The sequence below is a fragment of the Chiroxiphia lanceolata genome, chromosome 3, assembly GCF_009829145.1.
Source record: "Chiroxiphia lanceolata isolate bChiLan1 chromosome 3, bChiLan1.pri, whole genome shotgun sequence".
NCBI lineage: Eukaryota > Metazoa > Chordata > Aves > Passeriformes > Pipridae > Chiroxiphia > Chiroxiphia lanceolata.
Window position 1 is genome coordinate 81522540 of NC_045639.1, and position 15993 is coordinate 81538532.

The window sequence follows — 15993 nt, forward strand, 5'->3', positions numbered from 1 at the left end:
TGTTCCAGGGTTCCACCACTCCAATAACATATCATTTTTAAATCAACCTCCCAAAAGACTAAAGACTTCCCAGTTGCACTGAACACAACAGTTTGATCCTTTTTTGGACAGTAGGATGCAATGCAGTGTTATGACTAGCTTTTTTTAGGGAGAAATCTCCTAATGTGGCAGTTCTTAAGCTAATTTACTTTCTGAGGAAAATGTTGAAAACTGCAAATCTATCCCTTTAAATCTTATACTGTTTCTGTACTGACAAATGTAATTGCAGTTGCCACACTGTGCTTTTTTGGTTACTTATCCGTAGAGAAACGATGTTCCTCTAAACCAGCTTTTTAATATAAACACACATGCATGTGCTGTTTATTGTACTTTAAAAATGCAAAAAAAAAAAAAAAAGTGGAGGCAGAGAAAGTTCTTCAAACTGCATTCATAGAGTGACCTAAGATGTGGGAAAGTTGTCTATTGCTTATGTTATTTTTTCACCCACTTTTGAGTGCTTTGAGGCTACATTTCCCCTGAGTTATGACAGATATTGCCACCCACCTTAGTTCTTCCTGCCTCTGCCCTAACAGAACCTCTTTGTTGTTTTATCTAATCAGATTCAGAGGCCCTGCTAGAGTTGGCTCTTTCAGACTGTTCAAAGCGGTTATATTTCTTATTTCCCAGGCTTCAGAAGAACTAAAAATAACCAAGTGAAAATCTGAAATGCACAGCTAATATTCCTGCCAGTGTTAAGCAGATATGTTGTCAGGGCCAATGAAAGATGTTATGGATCTGCAAAATTTGAATAAATCAAAACACTTCATTTTTCTTTGCAGAATTTTCTGAGTTTAATCTTTCCTAAGCCACCAAGAATATTTACCTTAATTTTTTCTAAACCAAACATATGCAGCATGTCTTCACACAGAGAGAAAAATTTATTACAAAACTTTCTATATACAAAGGAGAATATTCACGGCAGATGAGGGTTTGCAGTTCAAATGACTCTGAGGTGGAAGCGACCCAAGTTGTTTTTCCAGTCCTGTTGAGTAGGATTTGTGAGCATGTTGCCTGATGTCAAGAACCGAGAATATTCACTGGCAAAGAAGGACCTACAGTAGGCATAGGACAACATTAGTCTAGTTCAAAAATGTTACAATTGGTCACACCAGCTATGTTTGTATCTTTGTGCAATCATTTTCCCAGGATTTGTCAAAAGTGAAAGGTTGTAAACAGGAGGGATCTTGCTCCACTAGCTGGATTACACAGTAGAGCAATGTTTTTGAACAAGTTTATGGAGAATCAGGAAATGAAAGAAAAACTAGTGTTAAATGTTGGCAAATGCATTTTAATCTGAGTAAGTGAGAAGCAGCTTTAATTATTGACTGCAAACATTTACCCTCTTGAAGGCACTTTTAAATGCTTACTGTTGCTGATAGGAAAGTTTCCTTTATGATGGTGAAGGTTTTATTCTTGCAGCCAGTAATTACAGCAACTATGCACTCTTCCCGAGGAACTGAAAATTTGGCAGGACAGGGCACAACATTAAGGCAATTAAACATTTACACAAATGAGACATAGGGAAGATCCACTTTCAAAAAGTATGAGAAACAGTGCACGTCTGTTAACTTGCTGAAAACAGGAAATGGCCAGAAATGTGACAGCCCAGCTTCCAAACTCCAAACTTTGCAGCTCCCTTCAAGGGACACAAGCGGAAATAAGATTCGCGACCAATCTGGGTCTCTGGGATAATTTGAAACACAGCACAGAATTCAGTTCTCAGCCTGTGGAGAAACTGCATGATGGAAAAAACCCGTAGGGTGAGAAGCTAAGTTCAGTCTAGCTACTGTAACACAGTCAACCATAAATCCAACCCTTGGGATCTGAGGACTATGGTGATCAGTGGCAGAACAAAATAAGACCTGCAGTGAACCAAAAGTGAAAATATTAAAAATGTTTTTTCAAACTGAAATTATAGTGGGGTGAACTATTTTATAACTAATCCTAATTTAACTACCATTTTCTCTCACAAGAAATACATTCCACATGATTTTTCAATTTTCTGTGCAACTTGTAGTTAGGGAATCCTTTTTCTGATGCATATACTGGAAAGGGTTTTTATTGCATTGTCATTTAAGGAAGTATTATCACAGTGGGTATACACAGAGAATGCAGTTTTAACTTCTTAGTTCACCACTGTTTGTTTGCTTTTCATTCAGTAGAAAACTGTTAACCCTTAAAAAAACATAACCAAGAATACAGTTAAATATTTATTATCATAATCTCATATTTCACATATTTGCAAGTTCAGTACTGAAATACCATCTGATGCAAAGCTTCAGCCAAACTGAATGTGGCAGACATTTTTGTTTCTTTTTTATTTGATGTCTTTTTCCCCATTGACATTTATAGATGATACAAAACTGAAATTAGACAACAAAACAAAAGTGCGGATATGTTATTCCTTTTAATTTTGCTGTTAATATTTTGAAATTATTATACTAATACATGAAGCCTTATATTTTTGCTGTTTTGGCAAGAAAAACATATGTGCTAAGTGCACACATGCCACACATTTAAACGAGAAGCTAATGACTACAGCAGTGAAATCTGGTTTCATAGAAGTCAACAAAGGCTTCCCACACATGCCAGCAGAGCCACAATGTTACCTTATAATTTGGGGTCCAGCAGGATCTATTTCAGAATTTGTGTCCATCCTTCTGCTTTACTAGCATTGCCGCCCAAATTGCCATGTTCCTGGCTGAACTTTGTGGTTAGCCCTGCTCTCCCCTTTTTTAAGCTCCACTGTTAAGAGCTCTTGAGAAAACTGCTCCAACTGGTTGGCATTAGAAGGAAATGAAAATCTTTTTAAGTGGCTATTGTGCATGTTATTTGAATGCACTGGATGACATTTCAACACCAGGCTATGCCTCCTCTCCACCACAGTCATCAAGAGTGGTTTGAATTTTTTTTCTTTCCCATATGGGCACTGAGGTTTCCAACAGCATTGATCCCTCTGCACATTTTTCTATACTTTGTACAAGGCTCTTTGAACATATTTCTGCAAATAGAAAAGCTTCAATGTGCAACAGTTTTTTAGCAGCTTGAAGGACCAAGCCCTTGATGTGATTATTTGATCATATATGCAATAACTCTCATGATCAATGAATGATGTCACAGCTATCGCTTTGAAGTTAATAGCAAAATTTGCATTGGCTTAAATCTGAGCAGGATCAAGGCATGCAGCATCAGACTGACATTCTTTTAATTAATTTCCATATTTCTCTTTAAATGCTTATGCCTCACTCCATGCTTTTTCATGCAACAAAAGAGTAAACGTTGGAAACTGATGTTTTCACCATCAGTAGGCTGTCACGTGTAACAAATTGTTCTAGTATATTAGTTCATGTGGGTGTCCTGTCCTTGATCAGATCCCACATTTTCTGTAGAGAGCAGCAGAAGTTGCCCACAAAGATGAAAAATAATACTTTGCAAATAGAAATACAATACTCCATCTGCAGACAATAGGCTTGATTGAAAGAAGTGCTGCAGCACCTTTAGCAAAGTAATTCCTGTAGACTTGTGTGGAAAATACAGAGCCCATATTTCTTTGCTTCTTTGAATTTAAACTATAATTTATACTAGCATAAAAAAAAAATCTGGGATACATAAAGACCATATTGGAAGCACTGTCTTTATCTCTCAAGCTAACAGGAAATGAGACAGTAATAGGACTTTAACTAGTTTCTCACTTGCGATGAGTATCCAACACTTACCAAAGAAAACTTCCTTTTGAAATCTTTTCGTTCCAAGTCTGCTGAAGAGAGAATCAAAATGTGTGTGTGTGTGTGTGTGTGTGTGTGTGTGTGTGTGTGTGTGAACAATGTTCATTTGTATTCTTAAGCGAACTTGTTTTATTTTGCCATTTACTAAATGCTGGCATAAAAATTCTTAAAGCAACGTGACTCTCACAACAAACACAACTGACAGTCCCTCACTGGAAAGCACATGCAAGCACAGACTGCAATTGTTCTGTGGTTATTTGAGAGACAGTGGTCAGGGAAACAGGGGTCATTAATTTCTCTGCCTATTTTAAACATTTCCAGAGATGTGCTAAAATGTATTAAAAGCACAAGGGCCGACAACCAAGGCGGAAACATTAGGAAAGCTTTAGGAGGGGATTTCTGTGTAAAAGCGAAAAGGTTTGCTTTGAGTTTGACCTTTGCATTAGGGAAAGCGACACACTTCTAACTTTTTCCTTCTTGCTTTCCCAAAGGATCACTTGAACGACTTCTGGTTCTGGAGAAGCGTGTGGGGTCGAGCCAGAAGGAAACCTTGTCTGACTGTGTGAGTGTGGGGTGTTGTTGCTGTGGAGGGGCTTCGGTCCCAGCTCAGGTGGTGAGAGTGCGACCACCAGAGTGGCTCCTGGATGCTTGGACACGGAAGTTTACCCAACACAATCCCGCCGAGGCCGCTCCCGGACCCGATCCCGGACCCGCCGGCGCTGCTAGCCCGCCACCCACCAGGGGGCGCCGCTCCGCACGCCCGGCCACTTCCGCGACTCCCTCCCGTCAGGGCTCTCCCGCGGGGGGAATGGCCAACGGAGCCCGTCCCCTCCCGTCAGGGCTCTCCCGCGGGGGGAATGGCCAACGGAGCCCGTCCCCTCCCGTCAGGGCTCTCCCGCGGCAGGAATGGCCAACGGAGCCCGTCCCCTCCCGTCAGGGCTCTCCCGCGGCAGGAATGGCCAAAGGAGCCCGTCCCCTCCCGTCAGGGCTCTCCCGCGGGGGGAATGGCCAACGGAGCCCGTCCCCTCCCGTCAGGGCTCTCCCGCGGCGGGAATGGCCAACGGAGCCCGTCCCCTCCCGTCAGGGCTCTCCCGCGGCAGGAATGGCCAACGGAGCCCGTCCCCTCCCGTCAGGGCTCTCCCGCGGCAGGAATGGCCTAAGGAACCCGTCCCCTCCCGTCAGGGCTCTCCCGCGGCAAGAATGGCCGCCAGAGCCCGTTCGCTCCCGTCACGTGCGTCCCGCGGCGGGCAGAGGGGAGACGAGCCGGCAGATTTGGCAGGATCACGTGGGGCGGTCCCTGCTGGCGGGCGGGACGGTGGCCGGGAGGGTTTCCCAGGCAACCGCGCCGCCGGGGAGCGGGGCAGCCGTCGCCGACTGGGCCCGGCGCGGTCCAGGTGCGCTGCAGGGGCAGTGCCCCGCTCTGAACCGCGTCTCCCCCGTCCTCGCCGCTCCCCGGAGCGGCCCCTTGGGCCGCCGAGCCGAGCCGAGCCGAGCCTTGCCCGCCCGTGTCCGAGCCCCTGCGCTGCCGTGTGCCAGTCTGCGTGTGCTCCAGGGAAAGCCGCCGAAGGATCAGGTCACGGCTGCAATGATTAAAAGGTTACATGAAATGAGTTGAGCTGTTTTAAGCTTTCCCTCATTCCTGTGGTTTAGCCATACCTCCTCAAAACTACTGCTTCCTGCGCTGCTGTGTTGTAGCATATATCCCAGCAAGTGCCGCTTTTGTTTTGTGCACAAAGCCATTTGTGAGCCTCCAAGTCTAAAGGCATGACTGAAAAGTGTATTTATTAAGGGCAGTGTTTCTGATCTTCTGTTACGGAAATTTTCTGACGTATTTGTTGTCCTTTTGAAAAATAAAGCTTTATAATGTTAGTTTTTATAAAAGCTGTAGTTATAAGGTAGGCAGAAGTACAGATAATGTTGGAAGAATCACTTTGTTTTTCTGGCAAGGCTAGGATGAAGTATTCCCGACTTGCTGAATTAGTTGGCACAGCTAGTAAACTGCTAAAGCATCTTACATTTAGCGTCAAGTGTTCTTTGATGCAAAAGTATAAAAGGGTACTGGATTATGTGTGTCCTGAGAGGGAGCATTCTTAATCTACTTACCATGTTTTCAGAGATATTGTCCAAATGCTTACATAAGGATATCTTATTCAATTCAAAGTCTGGGCAGTCTGCTATATAACTTTTTTTTTAACTGCCAAAGCCAAAGTGTCGGGTGGTCTATGGATGCTTAAGGAGTGAAAGCAGGAAGCAGTTGTCACAACTCGCCTGTCAAAATCAATTTACTAGGTAGGTAACAGTCCTGTGCACTGAGTGGGCTCCATATTGGGAGAAGTTTTTATTAATGGTAAAAGCATTTCTGCAAATGTTTAGCCCTTTTATGTTTACATAGCACTTCTCAGCCTGGAAGATGCTAGGGTAGTTTAATGCTGCTATACATATGCAGTTTTGAAGGCAGCCATATGTGTTGAGCAGTGTGATACACGAAAGCTTTGTAGCCTTTTGAGTGTGGGGCTTATTTTGTACCTGAAAAATCAATGCAGACTCCTAGGAATGGGAGGGAGGCAAGAGCCACTGGCTTTCTGTGTCGCTGTAGATCAAAACAAATCTCATTCTCTAATCTTAAAAGATTTTCATATATTTATTGATAACCAAGTCCTAAGTACAGCAGAGATGATGAAACAAAACCTACAGTACCAGATGTGTCCAGTCTTGGAGAAAAAAAGAAAGGAATTAAAAGAAAGGAATTAAAAGCCCTTAAAATGGATGGGAAATATTACTGCAGAATATTACAAATATTCTTTTTTGATTATTGACAAAATGCTTAATTGTGGGTAGCCAAGAGTGCTGTTTTTTGAAGAAAAATGTAAAGTTGCTAAAGAGAATCATATTTTATTTGTCCCTCAAAGTTTAATTACTGAAGCTGTTGTTTATAAGAAATTTTGATAATTTAGGTATATCTGCATTGATTGATGTTTAATATGTCTCATTCAGTTTAGATTAAGGATGGGAGGAATAATGTTTCATCTCTCAGGATTTTTTTTTTTTTCTGCTTATAGCTCTCTATTCAAGCAAATCACCAGGTTACATCTAATTTCAGAATGCATTCAATTAAGTTTGCTTTTATTTTAAATTTTAGTTTTTAAACTCAGTTGTGTGGAAGGTAACATCCAGTTGAAGATTATGGCTCATCGATTTTCAAAAGAAGATTTAGATGAGCAGTTTGAAGAGTTTCTGAAAGAGGTATGTTTGAGGGCAAGGTCAAATCCCTTTTCTCTGTTAAAATACTGAGAAGATTTGAATCTAGAAGAATATGAAATTGGAGATTCAATGTGCTTTTATCACATAATTTACATAGTGGTCTTATGTGTGGATCTTTGCAAGGTTTTAATTGCTAAACTTAATTCATATTATTTTGCTGTATTGAAGTCAAGAGAACAGCTTTGTGATTAAATAAATATTTTGTAATTGCTAGGTTGTATCTTCAGAAAGATCCTTTGCTTCTTGATTTTTGCTTTGATTTTATTGCATGTGTTACTTAGTAACAGAAGCTTCAAATTGATATGTAATTAAAAATGAGGTTTAAAACTCTTCCTGTGTATAGACACAAGCTATGTTTTAAAAATTTCCTTATTTTATTATGCAATACTTACTTGCACTGAAGTCTAGTTAAAAATTCTTGTATAAAATGAAGCACGTTGTAGTGATTAGAAAATTTGAATTAGATTAATTTCCTTCCTCATGGCACTTGATGATTTTGAGTGCAGGCAAAATCATGCAAGTCTGTGAGTTATGACTTAAGCTAAGACATGACCAAAATGCCCTGACTAGGTACGTTTTTTCACTGCAACTAGACCTGTAATTTCAGCCTTCCAGTCTATCAGACAGTGTTGTAACTCTAAAATATATATATACCACGTACATAAGGCCTTTACTAGATTTTATACCTTATATAAGCATAGCTAGTGATGGCAGAGAATATTCTTGGTGTCTGTTATATATAATGTATGCCTGAAGTTTTTCTGATGTAGAGGCTGCGCTACAATGTAATGACTGCTAAAAGTTATTTAATTTGATGATGTAGCTGAGTTAACACTCCTGAATTCACTGAAAATTATTAATATTAGTAGAATTTAAAAATTAGCCTGTGTGCAGTTCCTTCAAAAGTTCTTTACTTACTGTTGCTATGAAGGGAGTTGCTCTGGGGAAGAGAAAAAAGGTTTATTCTTTTATTTGTTTTGAGCATCTGTCAAAAATCTGCATATGATTGCTTCTTGTATTTGTTCCTCATTTGACATGCTCTTCTTGCTCCTCAGCTATTGCCCACATGGAGAATCCTTAAGTTAGAAAAAAAAATCACAATAGCTGTATTAACTTAGTCTAAGTGGTATTTGGCATGTTCCAGATAATGTAACTTTTAACAACTCATATCTTCATTTCAAACTAAAACTATTTTAAACCTACAAATCGAGTCATTAAAAATGTGCAATGTTCTGCGTTTTGCCAGCTGGATACAGACTCAGATAACAACGACGGTGTCTACTCTCTGTTACTTTTACACATGCATCCTCTTTTATGTTCCTGTCTTCGCTTTTATTTTTTTTTTTTTTTAATAAAAAGTGTGTGGCCTTTTAATGTGAGAAAGATGAGAAGCTGATGTGTTCCATTGTTTGAAATCTCTCTGTAGGTGATGTTTGTGTTTAGGGCATAACGGTGGGGAGAGTAATAAAAACTGTTTCTCAGTAGTTTGGGGAAGACTTAATATTGTTTAAGCAAATCTTTCAAAAGTTGATTTATTTATTTATTTATTTACTTTTTTTTCCGAAGGAAGGGAAAAAATCTGGAAGTTTCACTATCAAGATAACTGACATGTTGAGAAAAATGCACATTTCTTTCCCAACTGTCTGCAGTTGACAAGATGGGTGGGCACAGAAAGTTTCCAGAACTTGAGACCAACCTGTGGGGGTTTCAGGTTCTTTAGTTACAATACACTAAGGCATATGAGCATCACTGAAGTTCTGCTTGCAGAGCAGAGGATACTGTTAGTTGTAAAAGTAAGAGCTAAGTGATAACAGAGCTTGCTTCAAGCACCTGTCAGTGCTTCTAGTGCAGGAGGCATTCTGACCTTCGGAGACACTGGCATTAGTACTTGTGTGGTGACTAGTGTAAGGAAGTTGTTATTTGTGGGATATATGTTAGGAATGTAAAGCTGTTTTGTTCTGTGTCACTGAGCCAACTTAAAGAAATTGCAATATATCCTGTTGTCTAGCAGTTTAATAATTTATTAAAATTGCATTTTATTAAAATGCGAGGCTCAGAGCACTTTTTTCTTTCTTAGTCTATATGACAAGCATTTAGTTTTCTCAAACCATAAGCTCTAAAGATGTTCTTGGTCAGAGATATTAATAAGAATAGAATATACCACCTAAGGAGTCTTTCTGCTGTGCCTTTTGCAGTCGGACATGTCTGTCTCATACTGGCCTTATCAGCCACCAGTGTGCTTGTAACAAATGTGGATAGAACCTTTCCCAAATCTTCGTTCGCAAAACCCGGCCATGATGATGATGATGATGATATTATAATTTTTCTTAAATTATTGTTTTATGTAATTGTCATTTGATTTATGGATGTTCTTGTTAGGCACATATAGGTTGAAGCATTAATCATATAGTAAAGGTAGGCTTTTGTGGTAGTGCTTTTATGTAATAGGAATCAGGCAGTGGACTGCAGAGGCTTGTTTTAATAAAATACACCCTTGTGTTTTACATATTAAGTACCCACAATCCTGTTGCCTCTAGCATTCTGTTTATACTATCACATTTTCTTATTTGTGACTATTACAAAAGTGAAGCTTTTGAAATTTTGCCATATGATACATTTGGTTTGTGAATTTGTTGTTTCTTACTGTTTACGGCTTTTGCTAACTATTCACTGTGTTCTTTAAGACACTTTAGGACAATTGGTTTCAGCAGTTATAGCTAAAAATTTAGATAAAAAATATTCCACTCCCCTTAACCCCAGTTTACTGATCAAGCTTAACGAGTGTATTTCCATGTTCAGTGAATGGACATATAATTGTGATGCTGAGCCTGCTGTAGGCCACAAAGAGCTTTAATAAAGGAAAAGAGCAGAGTTTGGTTGTGTTTTCCTTCCTGTTACTCTTCAGTAACTTAAATTCGTAGGATGTTCATACTCATAGACCTTCTCTCCATTGATTTAAGCCATCAGTCAAAATCAGTGTGGATGACTAACACATAGAAAGCTTAATACACAGTTGGGTAGGAATGACTCTGGCATTTCTATTATATTCCATGAATACGAAGTATAAAATTAATTTCTGAAATATGATTTACTGGGAGCTAGAATGTTTATTTTTTGAATATTAATAATGTTGTTCATGTACAAAACAAGGCAAAACTGTTTCTGATTTACTGTATTATCTTCAGGGATGTAGTCAGGATTTTGGGTTTTATGTGTTGCAACTAATTGAAAAAGAGCTGATTATGCTATTCATTTGAACATATACTCTCTATTAGCTTTTAACATATTCAGACTCTGGCAGTGGGGTTATTATAATACTCAGTATTTATGCCACATGAATATAGTTATTCTTTCTTAACCAGCTTTGTCATGCATATACAGCAAAGGCAGACAGTGGGGAGTAAAGAAAGGCATCTGGACTCAAAAGTCCAGAATCAAGTGGCTGAAAAACAGTTAAACAATGTGAAAATATAAAAGCTGTCTTTAACCTTGTATGCAATTGATTCAGTCTCTTTCAGATGATTCACTTGGAAATTCAAAGAAAAAGTCCAGCATCCTTGAGACATTGGGACAGCCCAGGGAAAAAGGAAGGAAGAAAAAGAATTCAATGCCATGGTGGATGTCTGAGGAAGATTTGGATGATGGTGGTAATACATAGTTTTGCAGTATTTTGGCCACAGGGGGTCAGGCTAGTTCTTTCTCATACTGCATATTAGGCCTGGTTTCAGATCAAGCTGATGCCAGTCAAGTGTTTTAGAACATTACAATGCAAGTTTGTAAAGTATAAAACTCAAATAGAGTTGTATTTTTTAAAAGGGTTCATATTCAAGCTGTGAGCTGCTGGTTTTTTCTGTAGCTTTTGAATTACTGAAACTTGTAAAGAATAAGCACATTATAAATAGTTAAATAATTAGAAAACGTTACTTATGAATTCTGCTAAAATATTGGTAGATATGTTTTGTAGCCAACCTGTTCCTTATACTGCCTTTTTATATGTTTCTATTTTCAAAACTATATAGGAAAAAGATCAATTTGTATAGACTTATGCTAACTGCAACATTTGTAATAGGTTGGAAAACCATAGAAAAACTTTTCAACATCAGCTTGATGTATATGTCAGTATCCTCAACATTTGCCTTGCCAAGAGCCATGGCTTTAGGTGAAATGGGCTGTGGTGGCCATGTACTGACATGGTCATATAGTTCTGGAAGAAAATACATTATTGTTTGCAAGATTTCTGCCTTTATTTTTTCATTTCTCCATTGTTTTCTTCTTGGATAGTAAAGTGCATGAGTAGTGAGTTTCCACAGGGTGATTGCCTCTTGTAGTAACTGGGGGCTTCTTAATTTTCATGATTTGTATTTCTTATAACTGGAGCTTAACAGAAAGTTACAAAAATCAGTTTTTCATATGACAGAGTTAAAATACTGTTGGTAGTCTCTGATTTTAAGCATAGCTCTGTCCTGTCCTAGTTAGGAATCAAATCCTAGTCAGCACTTGTGCCATTTAGGCATAACCCTAATAGGTGGTGCCTGGACTTCTTATGTCTCTGGCCTTTTAAGATGTTGCTGTAAAACTCAGATGGATATGAGCAAGTTCTTATCAGGTAGTTATGAGCTTTTCAAAAAATGGAAGGACAGAGTGTTCTTGCTGGGCAGTGTGAGAATTAAGAGGTTAGCATGACCTCATCTGGTGATGTTAGAATTTCAGCATGTTTCCATGGTTTTTCTGAGCTTGAGGCAACCCAACTTTGATGCTTCTCGTGGTACAAAACACACTGGAATGGGTTCTTAAAAGGCAGAGTGATTACAAGTTTTAGAGAACAGTACTTGTGTGGCTTAAGAAATATTAAAAGCAGAATCAGAAGCAGCAAAGTGATTATATCAAATTGTTCCATGCAGATAAGTTTCACCACTTTCATTTTTTAAATTAAGAGTATCTTATCAGCTATGTAGTTTACCTAGAGGTAAAGGCATTAGAACTGAAACAAGCTTGATCTGCAGTTTATTGATGTATGGAAATATCTGGTAAGCTTTTTAAGGTCTCTCTTAAGAAAACCTTCTCCTTTAACAGAAAAACATTCAAATGGTGAGCCTACCCAGTTTTGCCAGTATGGAATCAATTTACATGCAAAAGAAGCTAACCTGTTCATATTCATAGTCTTGGTGAGGGGCTGGATTTTTTGGGAGGAAGTTGCAAGTAACCTGTGTAATGCTTTTTGAATCAAAGGTCCAACATGTTGGACATAATAAAAGTGAGAATATAGGAACGTACACCAAATATGCTAGATCTGTGCACTGAGTTCTTATCCAAGCACCACTTATGCCAGCCAGATTATTAGTTTTATTTCATTTACCCCTCTGTCACCACTCAGCATAGAATTCCACGCTCATGGGGCATATGCAGTAAACCATGTCCCAGCTAGTACTTTAATATTGCCAGGCAGAGAGGCCTTTAATTCCTACTGGAAGGCTTTCCATTTTCTATCTTGGCAAGAAGAGGATAGTCTGTGGCATGAAGCGGATGTCCTGTTTGTATCATCCCAAGAGGAAAGGGCTATATTTGTCATACTGGACACTTGCAAATGGTAGCAATTGCATAATGTGTACTATGGTGAATGCCATTCTGCTAACCAGGGACTTAGTTGGAGGGCAGTTAGCTTGGAGTCAAAAGAGAGGCGTTTGCAGACACGAACTTGGCCACCTTTGGGATAAACTGAGTTTTCCTCGGCAGTTTTATCTGGCTATAACTGAAAAGTATGAATCCTATACACAGAGGAGGATTTAGACATGTGTACACACCACAAACTGTGCTATGATTTTAGTTCATATAGATACACTTATGGTGTTTTAAATTGACAGGTCAGATGACAATAAGAAATTCAGCATGGATAGGCTTATAGAGATGCTGATATTTTGCTGTGTGTCTCTCTGTTTGTCTTTTATGCTTCCAAGTACTTTATCAAATACAGTTTTGCCAGATCTAATATTCTTCAGCAGTTATATATTGTGTAGTGTGTTGCTCAGACATATTAATAGTGGATGAAGGCACAGCAGCATTGCAATGTAAGTTACTGCATGGGATGACTGAGAAGATGACGATTTAGATTTGTAGTTCTTCATAAGGTTATTAAATGTCCCCTAAATACCAAAACAATTGTCCTATGGGAAAAAATAAAAATATTGATGTGGTGGTAACAAATATGAAAATAAGCTGAACTTAATTTCTGAAAAGTGTAATGTTGGCATACTTTGAAATTTTGTGGAGATCCATGTGTATTCTCCTAGGCTTGAACCTCCGTGTTGGTTGCAGATAGGACATTATCAAAAATTAGTATAGAATTAGTATTTTTAAAGAGTTTTAGAATTAGTATTTTTAAAGAGTTTTATCGTGATGAATCAAACTTATGTAAATGTATAAATCCCAGCTCCACCCACAGTGTGGCACTGCATTACAAATACATGCTCCATATCTATCAGTTGGTGTGTTTGGGTGTCACTGTATAGAGATATATTGTTATCCTAACAAAGTCTGTCTAATTAGCTTGTACAGTACACCAAGCTGATAGATTGTTTCCAGTTTGAGGTTTTAATTTTGAGTTGCTTTGGTATCTGTATCATGCTTTCTTGAAAGGCAAAGAGAATAAGACTAAATATCTGCTGTACATTTATTTTTTGTCTTTTTTTTCCCCAACGCATCTTGTACCAGGTTTTGTAGATTAATGGTAACAGTGTAGATTAATTCTATTCATTTGACTGAGAACTATAAAGTTCTTTTAAAACAATTCCATTTTAAGATAACTCCACTACTTATTCTAGGCACATTTAAACTCTGTTCTTCAGCTTTAAACTGAAATGTGCAAATTATGATTCAAGACACTGTCTTCCATATTGGGCACATTAAAGACCTACCTCTAACTAATGTCCTTTCTACTTGCTTTTGTCATTTAAATGATAAAAAAGAAATTGGATAATAAGAATTCCTGTCCTGTCTTGCTTGCCTGTCTGTTCCTGCTGTTTGTCTTTTCAAGATTTTCAAACAAAATTTGTTAAAGTGAGAAAAGAGAAGAAACTGACAGAAAACCATGCTGAAATAGTGGAAAATAGTGGACAAAAGAGTCCCCATTCAGACTCGCAGTCTGGTATTTGATTAAATTTGATATATCTGTTTAGTATTAACCTTGTATTGCTACTGTGTTTCGTATAGAAAACCCTTAGCAAATTGTCCATTTGACCATTGTGTTCTCACTGAAAACAAGCTGCCACTTACTTCATTTGTCATTTCCAGAAGAAACTAATAACTGTGTGAACTTTTGCTCAATTGTTGTAACATCCTATATCACTACCTATACTGATGTAGTAGGACAGACAGTGTTGAATGTAAGCCTGGGGAAGAGAGGGGGTAACTTTGAAAGTCTAAACAAAAATCTCTCATCTCTAGTAAATACCTGCTTACTAAACTTTCTGTATTACATACTCAAGAAATGTTAATATTCATTGTTTTACTTGTTTAATTTCAAAGACCACAGTCAGATAAGCATTTTACTCATTTTCTATTGATGTGGTTCTATTTGCTCTGCTGACCAGTGTGCTGCTCTGTGCATGCTGCCCCTGCAATGGAAGCAGTGATTGGTGTAATAATGACAAACTTGAATTGTTTAATCTGTAGGATTATTTTAGTCAGTGTAACTTCAGATTCTGCCTTTTATATGAAGTCACTTCTTATGCTATCCAAAGAGAAACTCCAAAAAATAATTAAAAATTATAAGCATTGATCCATTAAATACTTTTCTCTAAAAGACACTATCAATTAACTTGTACTGGTTTAAACATGGCGTTGGTGTTAAATTCAAGCAGATCAATAATGCTTTGGAGAGTCATGGCAATGAAATATTTGGCACTTGGTCTCTAGATCATGTTGGTGAGCTAGTATATAGCCTATAAAATATTTCCCTGTGTTAGCTTTCTAGAATGTACGTGCTGCCCTGTTTTCATAAGCCTCGCTTTCATAGAATAGCTATAAAGCATCTCGGTCTGGGAGGTAAACACTAAAAATTAATTTATTTCTCAAATTAGGATTAATATTTGAAATATGAGCAACGGTAAGACTTTGGTAGTTATTTCAAATTACTTTTAAATTTCAAATTACTTTTAAAAGGTATCAGATGTTTGCATTATGTACAACAGAAGGCATGCTGTCTACGTTTTGTTTCCCAGTAAATGTTTAGTCATCTTCCATGTTCGAGTTGTGTTAGTTTCTGGTCACATATCCCCATACTCCTGTTTCTAGGTGGCAGAGGTATGTAGCCTGATCTCCTAGGTTACTCTGTCTCTTGTACCAAGGTAAATTCAAAAGACCTGTAACTAAGAGTTTTCTCTGAATTAGTCAGTTTAGAAGCCTCTTCCACCCTGACAATTTAAGCAAGGAAAAAAGACTTTATACAGATCATATGGCTAGCCTAAGGTATATAAAGGGTGTAGTGAGACTATCATCTAAGATTCATGAGAGCAGTTTTCAGCATAGGTACTGTTATCTAAAACTTAATGCTGCTAATGTGAATGGAAGGAGCTTGATTGTATTTGCTACTCAGCGAGTCCCCACAAGGATTTGAGCAAACAGCATGCAGTTCTATACCTGACAATGATAAAGACAATAGTAATTTCCACTCATGTACCTATGTTTTTCCACTTTCCTTTGAGCTGATCTAGATGCTTGCTTCCAAAACCTGTTGAAGTAGTTTTACTGATTTCCTTTTCCTTCAGGTAAAATATTGAACTCCTCGAACAGTATATTTGAATGAAAAGTATACATGGAGCAAGAAGGAATTTCTCTCTTTTAAAAATAAAAGAGAGAGAGAAAAGAATTTATATTCTCAGAAGTTATAAGTATGAACTTTAATTTTTAGTTCTAGATAGAAAAATTAGACACAATTCAATCTACAAGAAACTAAACTGTATTACTTTTTCAG

General features: G+C 38.1%; 1 protein-coding gene and 1 long non-coding RNA gene across 4 annotated transcripts in view; one reads left to right on the forward strand and one right to left on the reverse strand.

The window, feature by feature from the left end:
• Positions 1-874: 874 nt before the first annotated feature.
• LOC116785226 lies at positions 875-4596 on the reverse strand. Its single transcript, XR_004356433.1, has 2 exons — positions 1407-4596; positions 875-1091 (listed from the first exon to the last, which is right to left on the reverse strand). It is a non-coding gene; the product is annotated as an uncharacterized LOC116785226 (long non-coding RNA).
• A 539-nt stretch (positions 4597-5135) lies between these two features.
• CEP162 (centrosomal protein 162) overlaps positions 5136-15993 on the forward strand; it is a 45087-nt gene continuing 34229 nt past the window's right edge. Inside the window, exons 1-4 of one of the 3 annotated variants that reach the window (XM_032682137.1) lie at positions 5136-5360; positions 5968-6053; positions 6904-7007; positions 10534-10669. In XM_032682137.1, the coding sequence (XP_032538028.1) occupies positions 6948-7007; positions 10534-10669 (196 nt within the window). In that variant the 5' untranslated portion in view covers positions 5136-5360; positions 5968-6053; positions 6904-6947. Of the gene's footprint in view, positions 5361-5967; positions 6054-6896; positions 7008-10533; positions 10673-15993 lie in introns of all 3 variants that reach the window. The other 2 variants (XM_032682136.1, XM_032682135.1) reach the window with 2 other exon arrangements.